The 20961-nt window shown below is 39.4% G+C and overlaps 1 protein-coding gene across 14 annotated transcripts in view; it reads left to right on the top strand.

The window, feature by feature from the left end:
- PLEKHA7 (pleckstrin homology domain containing A7) overlaps positions 1 to 20961 on the top strand; it is a 133047-nt gene that overhangs the window by 70262 nt on the left and 41824 nt on the right. For 11 of the 14 annotated variants that reach the window (XM_072039294.1, XM_038179301.2, XM_072039303.1 and 8 more), the window contains 5 exons: positions 3359 to 3442; positions 10177 to 10288; positions 13340 to 13444; positions 15212 to 15284; positions 16469 to 16569. In XM_072039294.1, the coding sequence (XP_071895395.1) occupies positions 3359 to 3442; positions 10177 to 10288; positions 13340 to 13444; positions 15212 to 15284; positions 16469 to 16569 (475 nt within the window). Of the gene's footprint in view, positions 1 to 3358; positions 3443 to 7431; positions 7485 to 10176; positions 10289 to 13339; positions 13445 to 15211; positions 15285 to 16468; positions 16570 to 20961 lie in introns of those variants that run through there. The other 3 variants (XM_072039296.1, XM_072039302.1, XM_072039301.1) reach the window with 2 other exon arrangements.

Raw genomic sequence — 20961 nt, forward strand, 5'->3', positions numbered from 1 at the left:
GGCAAGCAGCGAGGTGTCAGCAAAGGCTATGGGGCTGGCACGCTCCCACCCCCCAGGAGGAAGATAAATGGCATTTAGGATGCAGGAAGTTAGCTGCTTCCAGCCCGTAGCCCAGGGCCAGCTTGGAGGTTATGTCGGGTGTTCAAGCAGCCAGCTTGCAAATGGGGCTAATATTAGCCAGGTGAGTGAATCTACCGTTACACACGGTAGATTTCTGAACAAGAGAAACTCTGCAGTTGCTATTCGGAGGAAATACAGGTGGTATTTCTGCTAAGCCAATGGCTGAAAAACACGAGCACGAGAAATACTGTGAGCTAAGTCTAAAAATCTAATGCCACTTCGGGATTTCTTTATTTCATTCTAATCAGAGAGGCTGATATGCCTGGGCTGCGTCTATTTAAACACCAAAGATTCACAGGGACTGTGAGATCTGGATGCTATTTGCAGAGTGACAGCCCGGAATAACTTGGGTGGGAAGAACCTCAGGACCCCTTCAGATCCCGCCCCTCCTGTGCAGAGCAGCTTCACAGACAGAAGCAACCTCGAAGTCTGATGAGCTTGCTTGGGGCCTTCTCTGGCCACGTTTTGAGCATTTCCAAGGAGGGAGATTCCACAGCCTCGCTAGGCAACCTCCTCCAGTGTCTGACTGCTCTCATTGTGGGCAAAAATCGCCCTGCTCTCTAATTCCTTGGTGCAAGGCATTAGCCATCTGTTGTATGGATTGTTTTGAACGGTATTGCTTATTCTTTATGAGTCCTGTGAGGCAAAACATTTAAATTCTCACTTTTCAGATTCAAATAAAGCCCTGTGTTCCGCAGAACTGCCTGTGGTGCTGCTTCTCTCTTCCTAGCCAAGTGCTGCGTATTGAACTTGCAGGTTTGCAGGAAGTTTTGGCCTGGTATGTGTCTTTGTCTGTGAAATTGCTAACTGTGCTTTCTCTAGGAACATATCTGTGCTTCTCTTTCTCTGCTCTTCCCCTTCAAAATGGAAAACTCCTCCAAAATGCAGCTGCTCAAACACTGAAGAGGTGTTTGCTTTCTGGCTGAAACCTTTATCATTAGCAAGTAGTATTTAGCCTGTTACTAACGAACTTGCTCTGTAATTACAGCAACAGAACCGATTCCTATTCCAAAGGCCTGGAGAATTTATTTCATGGGAAATAATAGAAGATTTGTAAAAGTACGAGGCTGGTATAATGGATAACTTCATTTCCCAAATGGCCCCGGAGCACTTCTGGAATAGAGTCCTTTTTCTTAGTCGTAATTACAGAGTTATTAATGACTAAAAGCCTGCAGATGAAAACTTGTTGACAGTTTGTCAGCCTCTGGAGAATGAAGCTGACAAAGTGCTTTCACTCTTAGGGCTGACAGTGTAATTGCGTTTCTGGTTGTACTCCTAGCCTGCGTATCAAAGGTTAAACAGACTGCTCCAGTCCTGATTTGAAAGGAAGTGCTTTCGGCTTAAAACTGCTTGGACTGTGTGATGAAAAGGGAACTTTGTTGTTACTGTTACCGTTTATTTATTAATTTCTTTGAAAACAGCTGCAAGTCCATATTCCTTTCTTGGGATGTATTCCCAGACCTAGAATACAAACCGAGGTTGAAGTGCTGCCTCTTCAGAAAACCATGCTTCTCCATCCTCTCGGGAGAAAAAGACCGTGGCTGCTTTGTAGGTATTTGCACTGCAGGGTTACTGCAACTGCTTGCTCCCCATCTCTGGTGTCAGGAGCAAGCTGAGGAGGTAGAAACTGCCAACTTCTATCACAGAGCTGGGGCTTGGACAAGCCCTTTTAGTGCAATAGCAGTTGTCACTGCTCTTGTTTTATCACTGCTGTGTATTATATTAGTCCCTTATTTATGGCATTCTGTAGCCAGGCAGATTGGAAGAGGGGTGAAAGGTTTCCAGTACAGACAGCATCCTCTGCCGCTCGTGGTTTACACGAGACTTTGTGGGAGCAAGGATCAGTAAGAACTGAGAGGAGACTCAACTGCATCTTTTTTTAATCCAGGCATGTCCCGAGCTATTGACATTTGAATGTTATGTTTGCGTGGGCTGTATGATTTTCAGCTGTCCTGTGTGCTGTAGAAAGGCTGTAACCTTTTGGGAATATATTTATTTTGAAACCCAAGAATACCTAAGGAAGTATATACCCTATTCTGTTTCTGGGTGGGCATCCTGCTGTGCTGGACCACCAGGTCAAATCTGTAAGACCTGAAATAGCTGGTCATTACAGGAGTCCAAACTTTAAAATAGAAGAACAGAGAAGTATTTATTTCTGAATCTTTGAGGTATAAATCACTCAACAGCCTTATTTTTTATAGTTTTGTTTCATTGTTTTTGGTAACATTTTGCTGCATTTGATGGGAATTCTACTTTGGGGTATTGTTCACCTAAACATTGTTAACTACTAGCATGGAAATTCAGAACATTAAATAAGTGAAGTGCCTCATTACTTGCTCAGTCTAAGGCTCCCTAGCAGTGAGTCAGTCACAGTCTTTGTAATTAGGAATTAAGATCTTAAATATCATATTTCTTTAAGATTTGTAATTTGTATATGGCCCTGCTTTGGGAGGTGGAAAGACAACCTGAAATAAACTTTCTTCACTCCACATTTTGGCATTATATGAGTACAGTTATATGGGTAGATAAAGTAATTGCCTTTAATGGACAGTAATAATTTATAAAGGGTGTTAAAACAGATAGTAGTCTGAGGGGGGGGAAGGTTGATTAAAAAACAATTTTAATTCAACTCAGCTGCAATACTAAGTTATGTTGCTTTATATAGGCTGTGTATCTAAACAGTTAAAGTTAAACATAATCTTATGTGTAGAGGTACAAAGAAAAAGCACTGATGATATACTAAGGAGGAAAACAACATTTAATAAATGGCTTCCACAAAACATCTCTCAGTGATCTCATTAAATATTTACAAATCGTGTGGGACTGTGAACTGTCCAGCAGCATTTTAACTTATTTGACCAGTTTGCTGGGTGAAATTTACAGAAATATGAATCAATAATTTATGTTGTGTAGATTTTATGTTAGTGTCTAAATAACACAGTAATAGTTGGGTATAAATAATCATAAATTCAAGAGTGTCTCCCTAGCTAGGCTTTGTAACTAGTTTACTTTTAAAACATTAACCTCCTTAATAATTAAAAGGCGTAGTATGCCACTGGCAGTCAACAAGAATGCAGCAAGAAGCTTGAAAAGTACCTAAGAGATACATTAGAGTGGCAGAAGCTAAGCGTCAATATAAAACATTCCGCCTTTTTAGGTATCATCGGTATATTTTACTGAGTTTAGCACTTCAATATTAATTTTTTTTTCTTATTTTTTCTTTTTGTTTTCCTTTCAGCCATAATCAGCAGACCACGTCATTTAGACATCCTGTGACAGGACAGGTTTCTCCAGAAAATATTGAATTTATTTTGCATGAAGAGTAAGTAGTTCTATACCTATGGCAAGAGATCTAAAATGATAACACATTTAATCACGGTGATTTAGTAGTTTGACAATTCTTCTGGTACTGTAGCAAAAATGTCATACAGCTTGATGCTTAAAAATGTAATTCTCATGGAGATAGTAGCATGGTTTTGAGTCTAGCACTGTTCTGCATAAGGGCTGGAGAGGAAAACTCTACCAGTTCTTTATTTAAAGAAAAAGAAAAAAGAGGCATTTAAATAGGATGTTTACATAAACTGTCATTGTTTATGTGTCACATGTAACAAAGCTTTCACATGTCTTTCCAGGAAACTGAAAGGTTTGTACTGAAACTGAAATATACGGAAATATCACTATTTTATGTTGTAATTCATTGCGTTTCTTACGTTTTAGTTTTTCTATGGTGATTGTGTCTTGGGGCTGTTTTTTATTCAAAATTTTTTGTTCATTCATTCTTCAATTTATTCTAAAGCAATAAAATCACCTATATTTCCAATGTATTTCCTACTTCTGTCATCCATGCTGCATGTTAGGTTGGAATAGGTAGGAGATCCTGGAATCCCTCCTGTAATTGGATGGCTGGGTATCCCATCAGTGCTACGTCACTTCTAAAACTACCCCAAAGAGCAAGAGGCAGAGGACAACACCAGATCTCTTTCCCTGTTCCAGCTTCATCTTACAACACTGCTTCAGCAGCCTCCAGCCCTCACGTGCCCCTCTTCACACATGACCGGGCTCAGACACCATGTTGCAACACCCTGCACGTGGTGGTTTGTATGGTTGCCCTCATGATTTTGAGCACTTTATATTTCAAATTACGTGGCATTTTAATCTGTTTTGCATTTAATTTAAAGCAGTATTGCATTAAGGGTGGTGAGGTGGTATTGAATCCACAGGCCTAGAGAAGGGCCTCATGAGGCTCCCAGGAGATTGAGCCTTTTGTGGCAATGCCTTCTGCTGTGGGCCTGGAGAGGAAAGAAGAGCACGACGGTACAGCTGTCTGCTCAGGGCTTCTGATACAGCCCTGAGAAGAGCCTGGTTTAATGGTTTTTAAAAAAGCCAAGCACTATACAAGCTTCTCTCCCAAAAGCCCAAAGCAAATCCAAGGGCCAATCCTCTGTTAAGGCCCATGCTAAGAACCAGCACAAAGTAGGATGATGGCCACATTTTGCTGTGATTAGGTGTGAAGAGCATGGAAATGCTGCTGAGCCAGAGGTTCAGCACTGAACACCCCAAGTGTTCAGTGGTATGTGTGTGGCTTGCTGCTTGGGTGGGGGTTGGCTTGTTACAGGCATGCACACGAGCTGTTCCCAGTCATTTAGCGAGAACGGGAGCAAATCTCCAAAGCAATACAGACAACAGCCACTGTCCATCTGTGTTCTGGCTTCCAGCCATTAATAGATCTTTAATCTGCTGGACGGTTTCAATCAGATTTAGGATGGAGAAAATTCATACACGTGTCAAGGGAAATAGGTGTTTGGACAGAAGTCCTTGGAGTGCTTCCCCGAGTTACACACACTTCCTTGGGTTGTTTCTGGTTTTGTAATCGTGGTAGCAGAAAAAATGCTGTAAGAATTGAAAGACTAACTGGCTGATGGCATGTGGCTTTATTGATCTTCTGTATCTATCTGAAGCATTTTTAGAAGAGAAATTTAGGTGTTTATTGAGAGGGCAAACAGATGAGCAGGCGTAACTTGTCACCTGCAGAGTTCAATTACTCATACTGAGATGATATCAGAAGCGAAAAAAAATAATCTTGCAATGCAGTAGAATTACTAGAGACACGTGGTTTTTATTCCAAGTGAAGAGGGAATGGCTGGAGGGATATAGAGGGGGGTGTTTGTAGTAACTGCTCAGGAAACAGTCTTTGCAAGAACATTGTTCTGAGCTTTGTTATTGACCTGAAGTACAAACAGAATGTTTTGAACATTAGATATTTTTAATACACCAGTTAAAATTGCTCAAAGGATAGCATTAAGTGCCTGAGGTGCTCTGATTTCCTTAGTTTTGTACTTCTGCTTGCAGCAGGGTAGGTTCTATACAGACGTGTTTGTTGCCATCACATCTGAGTTTCTGGCAGATGACACTGTTGACATAGGTGGATGTCTCTGCTGAAAGCAAGGGAGCTGTCAGCACCTCCCGGTCTTTAGATGTAGGAATTGCAGTGGGGCTGTGACGCTTTTTGTTCTTTTCTGTCAGGCATCCAGGACTTGTACGGAATCCGTGTTGTAGGTTGTATGTTCATTTGGAATCAGTTTGGTAGATCGTATCCTGTAATGAAATGAATTTCACAAACAGGACGCAGTTGAAAAGGAAGTCCCTGGGTTTGCACGATCTGTGGAAACTGCTTCCATTGTAAGATCCTTTGGACCAAGAATACTCTTTTTCTTTTTTAGTCAAGCATTCTATCTGAAGGAGCAGCTCTCTTAAGGGTTTCTTCTACATCAATTTCTTCTTCAGTGCTGTTGTGATGTGATTTATTACTTAAAGGTTGATTTTAATTTCAGATTAGGGTCAAAGCCGGGAGTCGATGGGACTAGTGGGGAGACATAGGCACAAGCTTGTTCAAGCTGCAACAAACACATCTGTTAAGAGGACACATTTAACATCAGGAAATTAATTTACAGTAATCTAGAGATGATGAATGTATGGCCTGTTCAGGCCATTTCTTACCCGGGAAGCAATGTACTGGGAAAAAGATTCGAAAAGAAGAGTTTTGAGAAACGGTGAATGATTTCATCCTAATGTACGTATGATTGGTTATGAACCAGAAACCCTTGCCTCACTTGATCAAATGAGATTAAAAAAGCCCAGAAAGCCATCTGTACCTTGGGCTGCCCCAAAAGCAGTGTGGCCAGCGAGGCGAGGGAGGGGATTCTGCCCCTCTGCTCTGCTCCTGTGGGACCCCACCTGGAGCCCTGCATTCAGCTCTGGGGTTTAGTTTTCTATCGTTTTTCTATAAATAGCAGTTCTGAACTGTATACGGGAAGGAATAAGCAGGCACTTAAAGGGACGTATATAGGTGCATCTGTTGCTAAACACTAGTAGTTGTGTATTGGAAATGTTACAGTATTTTTGTGATAGCCTTATGCTTGCGAATGAGAAAACAGCACACTAAAAAGGATAAAACTTCAACCTAAATGTAGAAATACAGAAAATACGTTCTGTATTTAATGCAATTACTGTTCTCCTTTTTTGCCTCTGTTTTTGTGCACCTGATAAAGCCTGTGGATTATCTCTGGAGAGAGAGACATCCTATTTTTTCTATTGCATATGGTTACTATAGCAGCAAAAATATCAGGTGGATAGGCAGGAGGAAACCTAAGCAGCCCCAAAATAAACATCTGGCATGTTTACGTGTATAGAAATACAAAGACAGTTCATTTTTATCTAACTGAATAGGAGATTTAGTAGTATGAGAACTAGATGAACATGATGTTATTTTGTTCCAACAAAATAAACTTTTTAAGTTGTTGGTACGAACGTGGATCTTTTTAGTCGACTAATCTTTATGATCCTTTAGAGAAAAGGAATTGCTTCTCTCATGAGTATTGCATTTTTGATACGGACTACTGGTGTAAAATCCTTTTTTTTTTTTTTTTTTAAATAAACTAAATACTGGCCACGTGATTCTTTTAGGTAGTAAAATGTGTTTTCTTTAGACATCCCAGCATGGCTTAAGTAGAGCAGGGAGTTGCTAGACAGGAGATATATTATGTCGAGAGTTATTTTCAAGTATTTCAGAAAGATTTACAAGGGACTGGAGCACTGAATGCACGCGCTGCCATTTTGTGTGTGTATGCACGCCCCTGGGGGAAGCAGCAAGAAAACTGTCCAGAACACAGAGAAAACCCAGCGCTGTGAAGACAAAATGCAGTATCTTGAATAACAAACATTATGAAACGTATTTGGTAATAGTGAGTCTGACCTAATGCTTCTGAATGCACAGGGTTAATGCTTTATTCGCTTATTGGTGAAGATGAATCTGTAAATACTGTTAAGATGGTCTTAACTCCATTAAGCATGCTGGGCTGTTGCAGGTAATTCGGATATTCTCTGTTTTTTTCTTTGCAATTTAAAACAGACTGAGAATATCAATTAGCTATTAAGAGACTTGAGCTTGAGTTTGGTTTAATGCAAATCTGTTACAGGATTTTATAAGTGAAATGTTACATTTGAATATTTTAAATTCATTGTCAATGCTGTTTTGTGTTTTCTGTTACATCTCGGGTACAAAAAGGTCGGATCACCAGTGTTTGCTACCAAAGGCTTTGTTTTAGGGGAATTATAATGTTTTTGTTTTTTTTTTTCCTGTTTCAGTCGACTTAATGTTCCTTGTGCTGGCTATGTGAGTTCTTCCATGGCAACAACCTTGCTCTTTTATTGTTTATTTATTTTTTTAGTTCTGTTCTTTTTCCAGTTGAAGTTCATCGTTAATCTTGGTACTGCTAACAAATGAAAGCTTTGTTTATTGACAAGTGATTGTTTTCAGTGAGAAGTGGAAGAGAAATCATCAAATAGCAAAATTATCAGTTCTTTGAAATTGTGCACTTGTTGTCCTGTATTGCACCGCAGTTTTCTGGTAGTGCTAGTGATTTTCTGATAAATCTCATTAAATGTGTAAAGCTTATCTTTGTAGTTCTGAACCTTGTTCTGTTACTCCTTTTTTTTTTTTTTTTTTTTTTATATATCTACACAAAGCTTGACCTACAGTAAAACAGCATCTTGATGAACAGTGGGCATGTTTCAATTTGAGTTTATCTACTCTGATTTGTAATTAAAGGCATTCCTCTGGGGTAATTTATTTTTCCATATCAATGTTTTTTATTGCAAAAATTAATTCCTAATATGTTAAAACGTTAGTTTTTATTCTTCGTTGTTCTCTTTCCTGAGACAATTGGTGTGCTCTCTCTCTCTATGAAATAGCTACTCTATAAAATGAAGAAACATCATCTAGGCAGATTTACATTTACACGCGTTAAGTGACTCTTCTACCCAATAGCTTGTGGGGTGGGAATTGTAGAGAATCTAGAGGAAATACTAGGAAAAGGCAAGTACCTTGCTTTTGCAAGAAAAATGCAGACAGTGTAGCTTCGTGTTTACTACCTGTTCTGAAAGTTTATAGAGCAGGTGATAATAAGACTGGTTGATAACAGAAAGCGTGGTCAGGCTGCGTTATATGTGGGAGCTGTCTTAATCCACTCCTTGCTGTGACTGGGGATTCCTAAAGCTGGTAAATGCTAAAATAGGGAGCCTGGTCCCTAGGAGGTAAGACAGATTGGCTCAAACTGAGGAGATGAAGCTATCACAAATTGGGGACTGGTCTGGGACTTTTGGGACTTGCTGTGGTTTGTTCTTGTATCTGGGACCTGAATTTATGTACAAAAGCTAGAAAGAGAGAATTTAGGCCAGGTAAGTGATGCGTAAGGGAAATGGGATTAAAGTTGTGGTATTGCTTCCTGGCAAGCTTAATTTAAACTGTGGTCACAAATGGAAAAATGTGCTTCCTCTGACATAACTCTAAATGCTTTTGGAGAGGTAACTGCTCAGGTTTCAACTGAGAGAGAGCAGTGGTGGCAAGCACCTCGTCCTCCTCAGTTAAGCCATGCATTGGTCTGCTGCAGCCAGCAACCTCTCTGGTCTTCTGAGCGAGACCACTCCCAGTTACTGGTCTGTGCCACATTCAGAATTGGGTGGAATTTTAGTGGCAGCAGCAAGAATACTTGGTGTGGTTTGGATCATGTTTTGGTTTGGTTTAGTTTTGTTCATTTGTTTTATTTGAAATAAATGCTTCAGCAACTTACTGAAAGGCAAAAAGGAGTTGATTTGTTAACAGTGGTTTTGGGTGTGATTGTATCGATACCTCCTAATGATTTGATGTTTCTCAAAGGTAATTTACTAAACAGCTCGTAATGATTTTTGAAAATACCACCTGTTGATTTAATTCACAAGCTTGGCTGCTGAGAATTACACTAACAGTCCGCATGTGCAATTCCCCAAAAGTCTGCACTTGCATTTGTCCTCTCGTTCCTCCGTCTGGGCAGCTGTACTGAACTCTTACTTGTTGAACAGGTTCCTACAGTAGGATTCATCTCACTGTGATTTAAATGGGTATCTCTATCTGAGCTACTTATCTCGATTTCTTGTATCCTAGTATGACTTGGAGGCTATTTCTAACAATATCTGCCATGAGTTGAATCATTTCCCTTAGAAGACGTTTTTATTTTAACAATTCATATTGTAGTGTGGCTTGTATTTTGGGCAGAATGGAAGGTCAAACATTAGGGTATCCACACTTTTAGTTTAAACAATAAATCTGTAATTGCAAAGTGTGCTGACTCCTAGCCCTCCCTTCCCACTACTGTCTCTTCCACACGTCTGTGGTCAAACCTCTAGACTGGGCACGGTTCAGTTTCTGTGCAGGAGCATTACCTTCTGAGTGCTCTTTGTTGTATCTCCATTCTCTGTTGGGTTTGCAATTTGGGAGGTTTCTGCCTCCCGATTCATTGGCAAAGACTAATTACCAGATGTCACTGACAGAATCTGCTTGAAAAATACCTGAAATCAAAATAGTAGGGGTAATACAATGGAAGTGGGAAATGGGAAATGTTTGCCTTGTGTTTGACTAGCCCGTCATTCATTTGCTCACTGTGAGTCTTAAATATAAAAAGGCAAAGCTCAGTGTTCAAAAACCGATGTGCTTTAGAGTATCTGTTTGTTTTTGTTTTCTAGACTAAATTCACCTATGTCCAAGCAACAAATAAACCAAAGACCTTCAAGCATGGTCAGCGAATCATCCACTGCAGTAACGATGTCTGCTGTTGATACAAAGCCTGGTTCTAAGGTAAGGGAAACAGACTGTTGTTTGAACCTGATGAACTTCTCTTGCTTTAAGGCCAATGCTGTTTTAGTGTTGATTTTAATCGCTCCATGAATTAAACCAGAAGACTAGGACTTAACAAGGTACTTGTGCATTTGAGTTTACTGTTTTTATGCTCACTGTCTTTTTTTTTTTTTTAATGCCAGCATGAGAGAGAAAAGGTTCATTTTTTCACTCTTAAAAATTGATTAACTTAATGGGGACCTGGTACTCTGCTTAGAGATGAGGAATTTTTCCAGTGATGCAGTTGGCTTTAACTTATTTTTAATCACACTTTTGCCAGTAAGTGTGCACCCTTGTCACCTGCTCCTGCTGCTTTCCTTTGTCATGTAATTGCACTGATCTAATCAGGCTTTGCAAAACACAGAGAACGGTAATGATGATGACTGGATACAACTTAGAGGCCCACCCATGAGAAAGAACTAATTCACAGGAAACATGAGAACTGCACAGCTAAATGTGATAGTAATGCTCTTTCCATCACAACTTGGAGAATATCCAGAATCTCCTCCCAAAACTTCAGCTGATCTCTTTCTGGTCTCTGCTGTTATTTTGTTTGCTGTCCAGCAGAACTGTGCCAGTGTGTGCTCCTGCCAGGCTCCTAGATGTGACATTTTTTTAAATACTCTGCAGCTTTAGACTTCAAATAGACATCTCAGAGAGGACTTGCTTGTACTTTCCTTCTCCACCAAATTTGTTTATATGAGATCTGTCCAGCTGTGGACCCTTGATAAATACTTTACTGGAGTTAAAATTAGAATAGAGAACCACAGTCTTTCTCATATACACTTTGGTTCATCACTGCGTGTGTTTCCAAGCTTGAAAACACTCCCCATGTTCTGTAAAGTCAGAAGGAGATCTGTTAAATTCCTTCACAAGCTACCATATCAGAATTTTTTCAAGTTAACCAGCACCAAGAACAAAGGCTGTAAAGTGAATAACCGGTGTCCTCCATCTTGACGTTGTTTTGTAGCATTCCAAGAGTAGATTTTAAGAACCTTTCTTCTATTTTCTAAACGTTTTCTTCCATGAATTCTATAATCATTCTTTCTGAAGAGCGAGTTCCCAGACACAGATCTGGGAGACAAGCATGAAGCCCGAGGTACATTCTGTTTATTGTGGCAAGTTCCCGCAGCTACCCATAGCTAGTTATTACCTTGCATGAAATGCTTTCACTGTTTTGTCCTGCAAATGCTATCACAAAACTGACACTGTGTAGGTGTAGGGTTGGAATCCTGGCCAAATTCAAACTGATTTTTATAGAGAGCTATGTGCACTGGAATTGTACCAAATCTGAAAGTGTAGGAGCAGGTACAGGGCTTTCAGCTTGATTCTTCTGCAAAAAGCTGACAGCTAACAATTGGTGTGTTTGGGGTGGAGAGAGAAGGTAGGCTGCCAGCTGCATGATAGATTTGTCATTCTCGGTTCAAGATGAAAGAACCAAAGCCTGCTGGCTTGCTTGCTGCAGTATTCAAGTCTGAACTTGGACCGAATAAAACTTCTGAAATAAGAAGTGATTGTTTGGAAAGAGAATTTCACAGGCACTCTCCAACAGTGTCAGTTGCACGCTGCACAAGGGAAGGAGAGTGTTGGAAACAAAACAAACAAAACCGCTACCAACTAAAACTAAGGCTTCTGCTTATTAACCTCTCATTCTGTTTTACTGATATACATAGAAATCAATTATCCCTCATTTTCCAAGACACCTAAGATGGGCAGTTGCCGAAATGTGCGTAGATTCTTGGGGTGGGCCTCACCACTTACATGCTGGCACTGTCTGAATAAGTCGTCTCAAGACTGCATTTAAACCGCTGCAGTCATTACAGATGGGGATTTTCACCCATTATGAACCATGTTAAAAGTCATTCATACTGATTATGAATAAAGGATGTGGAGAAATAATGGTCTGGTTCAGTTCGAGAATAATTTGGAATTTAGTCTTTCTAAAGCATCTAACAGTGTGAATGGAAGCTTGCAAATGTTACTGTGTTCCCCTGTACTTTGATCCCTTCCAACTGAAATATTCTGTTCTGTGTATCTCTGGAGTGTTGTATGATGATGTGTCCTGTCTTCTGGTCCAGACGTTGTCTGACAGGCAGAAGCAGTACACTCAGGTATCTTTATGATACCATCCCTTGCATATGACAGATGTGTTCATTTTCCAGAGCAGCTGAGGCAACATCAGAACCGGTCGATTCCCTGACCTGTTGAGAGATGAGAACGAATGAGGCACTGCAGGGACGTGGTGGGAGGGAGACAGGGCCTGGATCCGGACAGCTCTTCCCTTGTGGGGATCGGGTGCAGCTGCAAGGGTGGTTTGTGCCCCTCAGGTTCCTGAAGCAGTTGCAGTAGCAAACTGTGCTGAGGCTGGAAAAGAATAGGCAGATCAGTTATGAGGTTCTTGCTGTTCTTTTCACAGACTAGTAGGCTTTCCCTTCTTGTTTTTGAACTCATTTTGCCACTGTGAGTCAAAACCAAGGTTGCAGTAATGCAAACCATTATGCAGCCCTCATGTTTGCCACTTACTGCCATCTAGGTCTCTTCCTTAGCAGTCACGCTGCATCTTCTCCTTTTGTTTGCAGGGTCAAAGTCCAAGCATGTTATTAAACTGCTGATGTTATTTGAATTTAAACAGGAAAAACAAATGAACAAAAAACGAGCAACAAAGAGCAAGATTAGGATTCATGCATACACAGTTCTGTTTGTGTGTAAGACTTGAGCCACGTTGCAGAGAGAGACTTGCATGTAGTGCACTCAGAAATACTTGCCAAGCGTGATCAAACTGCAGCAGTTCTGCCTTTCAGACTCGAGCCACACCAGCCTAGCACTGATATGTTGATGAGAGTGGGAAATTGACTTTGCTGTGTTGTAAATATTATTGTCTATTTACTTGCCCTTGAGAATGCTATAAATGCTTTGTTACTGTGTAATGAATTACTGCAGTGAAGTTATTTAAAACATGAAGTGTGTGTCAGCGCAGTTTCAAAAACACTGCTTTGTTCTACTTCCTTACAGGTAGTGAAGACTGGGAGCAAAGTTCATAGCTTTGGAAAGAGGGAGCAAGCTATCAGAAGGAACCCCAATGTTCCTGTTATAGTAAGAGGCTGGCTACACAAACAGGTAAGTATGTGATCATCTGTTTCCGTCCATATGCAATCATCAAGTAGAAGCTAGCACCTTTCAGACCACTGAAAAAGCAGAAGCTGGAATGGTGGTGGTGGTGGGAACACTCCTGGGCTTCTGTACTGAGGGGATTGTGCTCAGCAAGTATCAGAACTAAGATTTACATGCAGGTTTGATTCAGAAGAGGAAACAAGGATAAACGGACGCAGTTATCCTGGTTAAATGCTGAGGCTGTAACTTTGTTGTCCAATTCCGGTTATTTTGCCTGTTTTATCCCACCTGCTTGTTGCTGTGCTGATTTCAGCCTCCCTCAGAACACACCACTAACCTGAGGTTGGCTACGAAGGTCACCAGTTTGCTCACACCCTTATACCCTAGATCAAAGGCTCAATTCCAACTCATTTTCATTTTGTTCTCCAGAAGCAGGAGGGAGAAGATGAAGGGAGAGACAGGGACCCATTCACCACACACTCTGTCACCAAGGCCAGTGTCCAAGCAATGAGGGGATTATAGAATTTCTTTCAACACACAGAATTTTAAAGCTGATGCATCTTGAACTCTTGAGCTAGCGAAAGCACGTCCTTGAGTGCAAAAAGTAAAGAAATCTGGGTGTTCTATGAGAGGATTTCCCTGCTTTTAATTTGGCACTCAGTGTCTACCAGATCATTATCGGAGATTTAGCTGCTAAATTAAGGAATGAGTAGGAGAAAGCTGAAATCTAAGGCTTGAAGTTATGATTCTAGATACAAAGGAAATTTAAATTGCTGAGAGCCATTCACTTCCTCCTGTGTGGAGGTCTGTCTTCCATGATCAGCTCTGTTGACATCCGCTATCTGAGTCCATTAGTTTTAAGGACAGAACTGGAGGTCAGACACTATGTGTGTTGGCAGCATTGCAGCATGAAAAAAGAAAGGAAATAAAGTCCTTGCGTACTTAATATGACTGCAAAACGAAGGAAAATAAATTGTATGTCCCATGTTCCTCAGCTATTTCCTTCTGTCTGCCTACCTCTACTCGCAAGCGCTTAAACACCGAAGATGCTTTCTCTACTGTTGGTGTCATCAAAGCCTACTTCAGTTTAATGAGTTGTACTTGCTGACGTTACAGTTTGGCAATTTTACAAGCTTCTAAAATTAATTTCAATGTAAATATTACTCATTTTGACAAGGTGATGTATATTATACAGAGAGAGATATATCTCTACAGGCATATTGAATTATACTTCATTAAAGTTTGCACATTATGCACCCTGTATTATTTCATAAGGAACATTTGATTAAATTACATTTTGAGCAAGGGTAACATATGGGAAATTGACTGTAGAATTACAGGAGATCATTGTCTGAAATGTGAGGTCATACTTCACAGCTGTGTAGTGACTTTCATCTTGGTGCACGGGCAATCTTTGTTGGAGCTTGTGCCATCAGGATGCATACATTTGTTTCTTTATTGTGGGACAAAGCTGTCTAGTAAAAATATTAATTGATTGTGTATAAGGTTAATCCGAATGCTATGTGGAGGCGAGTTTAATTACTTAATGAAAGTCAGCAGTTTGAATATTCTAAGCTGATTATTTTATAGTTGGATGTTTCGGCTCTTATTCTGTGCCTCTTATGTATGTAGTATTTCACTAAAATATAAAATGCATATTTTTGCAGTTAGTACCACATGCAGACGTCTGGTAAGCTACTCATTGATAGAGCATTGCATGATAAACTGTTATTCTCGTTAGGTGAAAAGTCTGTCACCTTTCTTGCATTTCAGGATAGCTCTGGTATGCGGTTATGGAAAAGACGATGGTTTGTGCTTGCTGATTATTGTTTGTTTTACTACAAAGGTGAGTAGATAACAATAGCTCTTTTGAGTTAGTCTGTTAACAGTTTACCTCCTCAAATCACACTGCAATTGAATTTTTCAGATATATTGAGGTGTTCTGAGATGCATCATGAATCAATGACTTACCTGTCCGTCTTCAGTGTGCGACAAATTTCAAGGCAGGGTTGGGGACTGAGTGGGTGCTGTATGATCTTTTGTCATGCAACTTGTCTTTGGTACATGCCAAGATTTACATTACAAAATATTTGGCAGCAATTCCTGTGTAAGATTTTTCTTATCCCTGTTCTGTGTACCTACTTAATTGTGATTGCATACTTGATTTTGGGAATGCACTTTGGCCCTATCAGGGCAGCTTTAATCCGAGTGATAATATAAGAGTGAGAAACCCAGAAGCTTGCATTTCTACCAAAAAAGGCTAGATGTAGTCTTCCTCTGAATAGGAATAATGGCATAATGGTTACATAAGGTTATTTGGAAGTTTTGAATGTTGTATATAGCATGTTACAATTTTTGGAAAGCATTGTAGAATGTGGAGCTCAAATTCATGTTTGTAGGCACAGCACTTCTCCTGCTGATTGCTTTAGAGCCAGTGGTAATAGAGGTTTCTTAATTATAGTAATTAGGCTCCATGTAGAATGCTAAATGGAAGGTCTATTGTGTTACACAGCCTATCAGAGTTCATTTGTCAAAATAAGCTTTATTCAGGAAGTGTGTTCTTTTGTGTAAACCAACAGAAAACAAAACAAAGTAAAACAAAAAAATAAAAAAAAATTCCAAAATGTCAATATTACTTTCTTAAAAATAAAACATTTTTCTGAATTATTACTGTTGAGTTGTAAGAAAATTGAGACTTCAGGAAGAGCCCTGTCCAACCTCCTGGTCAAATCTGGGCCCGAAAAAAGAGGTCAGACCAATTTGCTCAGGGGTTAATCCTGTCGCACACTGAAAACCTCCAAGGATGGAGATGGCAAAGCCTCCCTGGTCAGCCTGTTTCATTGCTGCTTTGTCCTCACGGAGAAATTTCTTCTCCTTATATGCAGCCTGAGCTGCTTTTCTTTCACCTTCACGCCTGCTGTCTGTTGTCCCTCTGTAGTATGCCACTGTGTGTCCATAAGGGAGAATGTATTTATTACCCTATTGAAAAGTGCAATTAATTAGATTTTTTTTTTTCTTTTTACTTTACAGACAGCAGGGAAGAATCTGTGTTGGGTAGCATACCATTGCCCAGTTATGTAATATCTCCAGTTGGACCTGAAGATCGCATAAATCGCAAATTTTCCTTCAAGGTACAGTTAAAAAAGCCTTATTACCTCATCATATTTTAAAATACTCATTTGCATTAGAAAAGATACCATTGTAAGCAGAAGCATCTGCTTTCCTATATGTTTTAATTTATTTTTGAAAAGCAGACAGGTTTATTGATGGGCTATTGAAATGTCACATAGCGGTTTTGTTAGTTATAAATGGATTTTCATATATCTGTTACTACGTAAGTGTCTTCAGAGCTTAATTATGAGGCTGTGAGTAAGGAGACTTTCTAAAATTAGAAATTAATGCTGATAAGTTGTTCCAGTACTCTTTTTTCATATTGAAAGAAAAGTTGACTTTTTTTTTCTTTATGGGATACTTAACCTTGTAGCAGACTGACGGCCTTTTTTTTTGATAATAAAATAACCAGCTCAGTTTTCACAGTGAGAAAATGACAATACCTTGGCTTTTGACATATAATTTCCTCCTTTCAAGGAAAGAAAGAGTAACCAATTTATTCTCCTTTTTTATTTGGGAGCAATAATTGTCCTAAGTGACAATGAGTAATTTTCTAAGGTACAAATACTCTTGTTTGAGACAGCTCACATTTTTTTTCCCCATGTATTTGTATCGTTTACAGTTCTATTCATTGTTATAAAAAACTAGGAAAACGTAATAAAATATGCATTCCTTCATGACAGTGGAAAAACCTGCCTCTCCTACTGATTGTTTGAGCTGCAGCACTCAGACAAAGTTTAGAAATGTCCGCATTTGTTTGCAAATTTAAATTATACTGATACTTGGAGCAGAACCTGGTCTTATAGCAAGCAAAAAACTACTAAAAAAGAAACAAACGAAAACTCAGTTTTCAGTCGGGTATAGGTTGAGATATAGAAGAAAACTGTTTAAATCTTTGCTGAAATTACAAAGAATGTCTTCTCGGTTTACACTTCTCTATGCTTCTGTTGTGTTTTGGTTCTTGGGGTGTTTTAAAGTCACAGACTGTCCTTTGTTGCATTAGGATTTATTTTGAAATGGGTAATGGCTTGAAATGTATTAAACAAATATTAACCTGGGAGATGTGTTTTAAAAAAGACCTGGTGCTCTTTATGGAAATATTTGTTATACTTTCTCAAATACATTGAATGTGAGATAGCAGGACCAGCTACAAAAGAACCTTTGTTAAAAAAAAATCAGTTCACTCTAATATTTATTAAGTGTGATTCATGAAGTTTGTTTCCAAGCCTTTTCTTAGGCAGAAGCAGGTACTAAAAAAGAAGGGTCCAAAGTATATTTAGGCTTCTACATGTCTTAGGGTAGGCTGGGGAAGGAGATGAAGAAACTAGCAATAGGATCTACTTAAACCATGTTGCTTTGGTGTTTTAAAAATATCTTTTTAATTTCATGGAAGGATGTTTGCAAATGTTCAAGTGCGCATTAGGATTGTTAACCAGTTTAAGACATCAGTGATAAAAGGAAAAGAAGCCTGGTACATGAATGTGTATGTACGTACACCCACACACATATATATGCACACATACACATATTTTTGTATATGAACGTCCATATGCACACGTAGTTCCTATGTGACCTGTTCTGTAGTCACTGCTGCCTCTCTCTTCCTGCAGAACAGAGCCCATGGTTGTGATCGTGGTTAAACATTTCAGAAGCAGTTGCAAGTTTTCTGAGTTCTGAATATTATACCCATACAAGCTCTACTACGTCTTTAATCTGAATCTTCTCTGAAAATTAGCACGAGCCAGTAACCTGGAATTTTCAGTGTAAGGTTGTCGGTAAAAAGTTGACAGAGAAATAAGGAGTTGTTGGTAAAAACAAACTCTATGCTAGAAAACTGGTGTAAAAAGTCCACATCATACACTTCAGGTTTGGAAGTTCATTGGGCCAGTCTTGAGGTGTTTGATGATTGACTGCAGGCTTGACATTGCAGTTTCATGCTTTTAGAACCAGCTCCTAGGGCCGTAGGAGGATTTTGTGTGGTTCCTGTCACCAAGACCCAATCCAACGCTGGCGGCAGCGGCTGTGGGTGCAGCGTGGCAGGAGCCGGGCCGTGCTGGCATTCCAGCACTCACCAGCCATTACCTTTATCTAATCTGCTTCGATAGCTGGAGCATGGATGGACATTCTGTCTCACAGTGTAGCACAGCCAGAAATAGAAAACACGAGGAGATGAAGCCCAAAATAAAGATAGGACTTTTTCACTTGTAAGTCCTGAATGAGGAGGAGAATGTGCCACGTCGCTTCTTGCATTTGGCCTGTCATTTACTCCAGCTGTTGTAAGCTGTTTGGTACCACAGAGGCCTCCATTTTCAATGTCTTTTTTATGTAGCAGTGACTTTTTAAAGCCAGGTAAGCAGTCAAACTCTGAACGTTTTATTTTGTAAAACTAAAAGCAGGAAATTTACTTAGCAAACACATAGATGCTTTTTGTATGATTCAGTTAGAAGACTGTTTGCAACGTACATGCTTAGTAGGATATATGCTAAGCCCTGTGACAGATAAAATGCACCCTGTTGATATTCTCAAACTTGTGTTCCTTCCATCACCTCCTAAAGTCCAGTTTAGGATTTTTTTAAATGCTTGACAGTGACAGGCCTATAGAATAGTGTATGGGCTGTTCAAATCCCATCAAGATTGAAGTGGAGGAGTTCGCATATTAAATTGTTTTGTTTAGAAACTGTGCTTCTTTGTCCTTGACAACCTTTTCCCATTGTTCATTTGTCCCAAGCAAAGTCCTGTGATTAGCTACAAGCTACTCACTGTAAGCTGTGCCTTTAGGCTGTAAGATCTTGGCTGCACATTTACTTCTGCAGCTAACACGGGTATTTAATGAACTGCTCTATTTCTTCATATAGTAATTTTGTGCTGATGCAGATGTGAGGGATCACGAATCCTTTGTCTGGGCTGTACTGTGAAAAAGGGTGCACAACATTAATATATGACTGAAAATACTCCCTGTGACAGAGAATTTACTGTACTTAGTGTCACCGTTGTAAACAGTATTAGCAATTTATGGACGTTAAAGTCATTGCAGTCTCTTCAGAAGCCTCACTATCCTCAGTTAAGATTATTTTAATTGATCTTGTGTGTTAAAAATATGAGAGAATACTCAAAGTAAATTCATTAAAAAAAATCTGACTTTGATATAAATTGAGAAAATTGGAAGGCGTATTTGTGTCTGCTGTAAGAAAAGCAAGAAAACTTAAAGAAAGCTATTGTATACAAGTATTTATATATAAAGTTGTATTGTTTTTAAACATCTTTTCGTTATTGATACTGAAGACACACTGATGCAAGTATCTGTTCATTGCCTAGTCCTGATGGCACCAGGACAGACTTACTTCTATGCCTGTGATCTCACTGCTTTTCTTAAAAAATAATAAAAAAATATTTTATTCCTTTGTGTTCTCACCACCATTTTTGGTTCCTTAGGCTCCCATATTACTTACAGAGCTTCAGTGGGTCTGGGGAGTCATTTAAGAATTTGAAAGAGAGGAGGGAAGGTACCAGCATCCAGAAGTTCTGAAAAAGCTCAGTATTACTTGAGGGGGAAAGACAAGTTGGACTGTAGTGTGTTGTGTTTATAGCAAAGGGACAGAGTATTGTTCCAATTTTTGTTCATAAATGCTTTGTAAATATCAAACGTAAGAAGAAGGGTGGGTTTCTGGTATTTTATAGCTTATTGGGAGCACTAAACTTGAAGGTTGCAATTATTATAAAGTAGTTCCTTTCTCTGTTCAGTAAACTCTGCCTTTTCTCTGGTAGGAATTGTAAATTAATGGGAGTGAACATAACAGCTGTAGACTTTAGCTACTGCTTACTTTTATTACTACAGTCTTTTGTTAAATATTTTCTTTGGATACATGAATCTTTATGCAATTTAAACATGTTTATCTTTTTGTCCTTGTCTTGTTCTATCAATATGCTCTTGGGGTTTACTCTCCATTTCTCCTTCTGTGCATTATGGGAGAGAGACTGCTTCTCTTCTCAATCTATCCACATTAAGGCATCTGAATGCATGAATAGGTACCAATATTATTTTTTCCCTGTTGTGTATGTGTGCGCATGTGCTGTGTTTTTGGCTTTTTTTGTATGCTGTAGCCATCCTAATAGCTTTTGCTTGAAAAACAAACAAAACCCCACCAGCTTCTGTGTCTGCTAGCAGTGACAGCTACAGGACGTTAGCACAAAGTGGCTTTCTTGCATATTAGACATGCTGTTAATAAATAACTACAAGGTATATGGATTTCCCTTTAACTGGTTTTATACATGAGAAACTTCCAAATGTCAGGTTTGTTGATAATAAAAGACCATCTCCATTACCCCTTCTGAAGCTATGAATGTTTATAGCTCCGTTAGCTTCAGTCTCTTGGGAATGGTGCAACATGCCTTGTGTTTTTATTCCCTTTTAC

Source organism: Anas platyrhynchos, chromosome 5 (assembly GCF_047663525.1).
Source record: "Anas platyrhynchos isolate ZD024472 breed Pekin duck chromosome 5, IASCAAS_PekinDuck_T2T, whole genome shotgun sequence".
Taxonomy (NCBI): domain Eukaryota; kingdom Metazoa; phylum Chordata; class Aves; order Anseriformes; family Anatidae; genus Anas; species Anas platyrhynchos.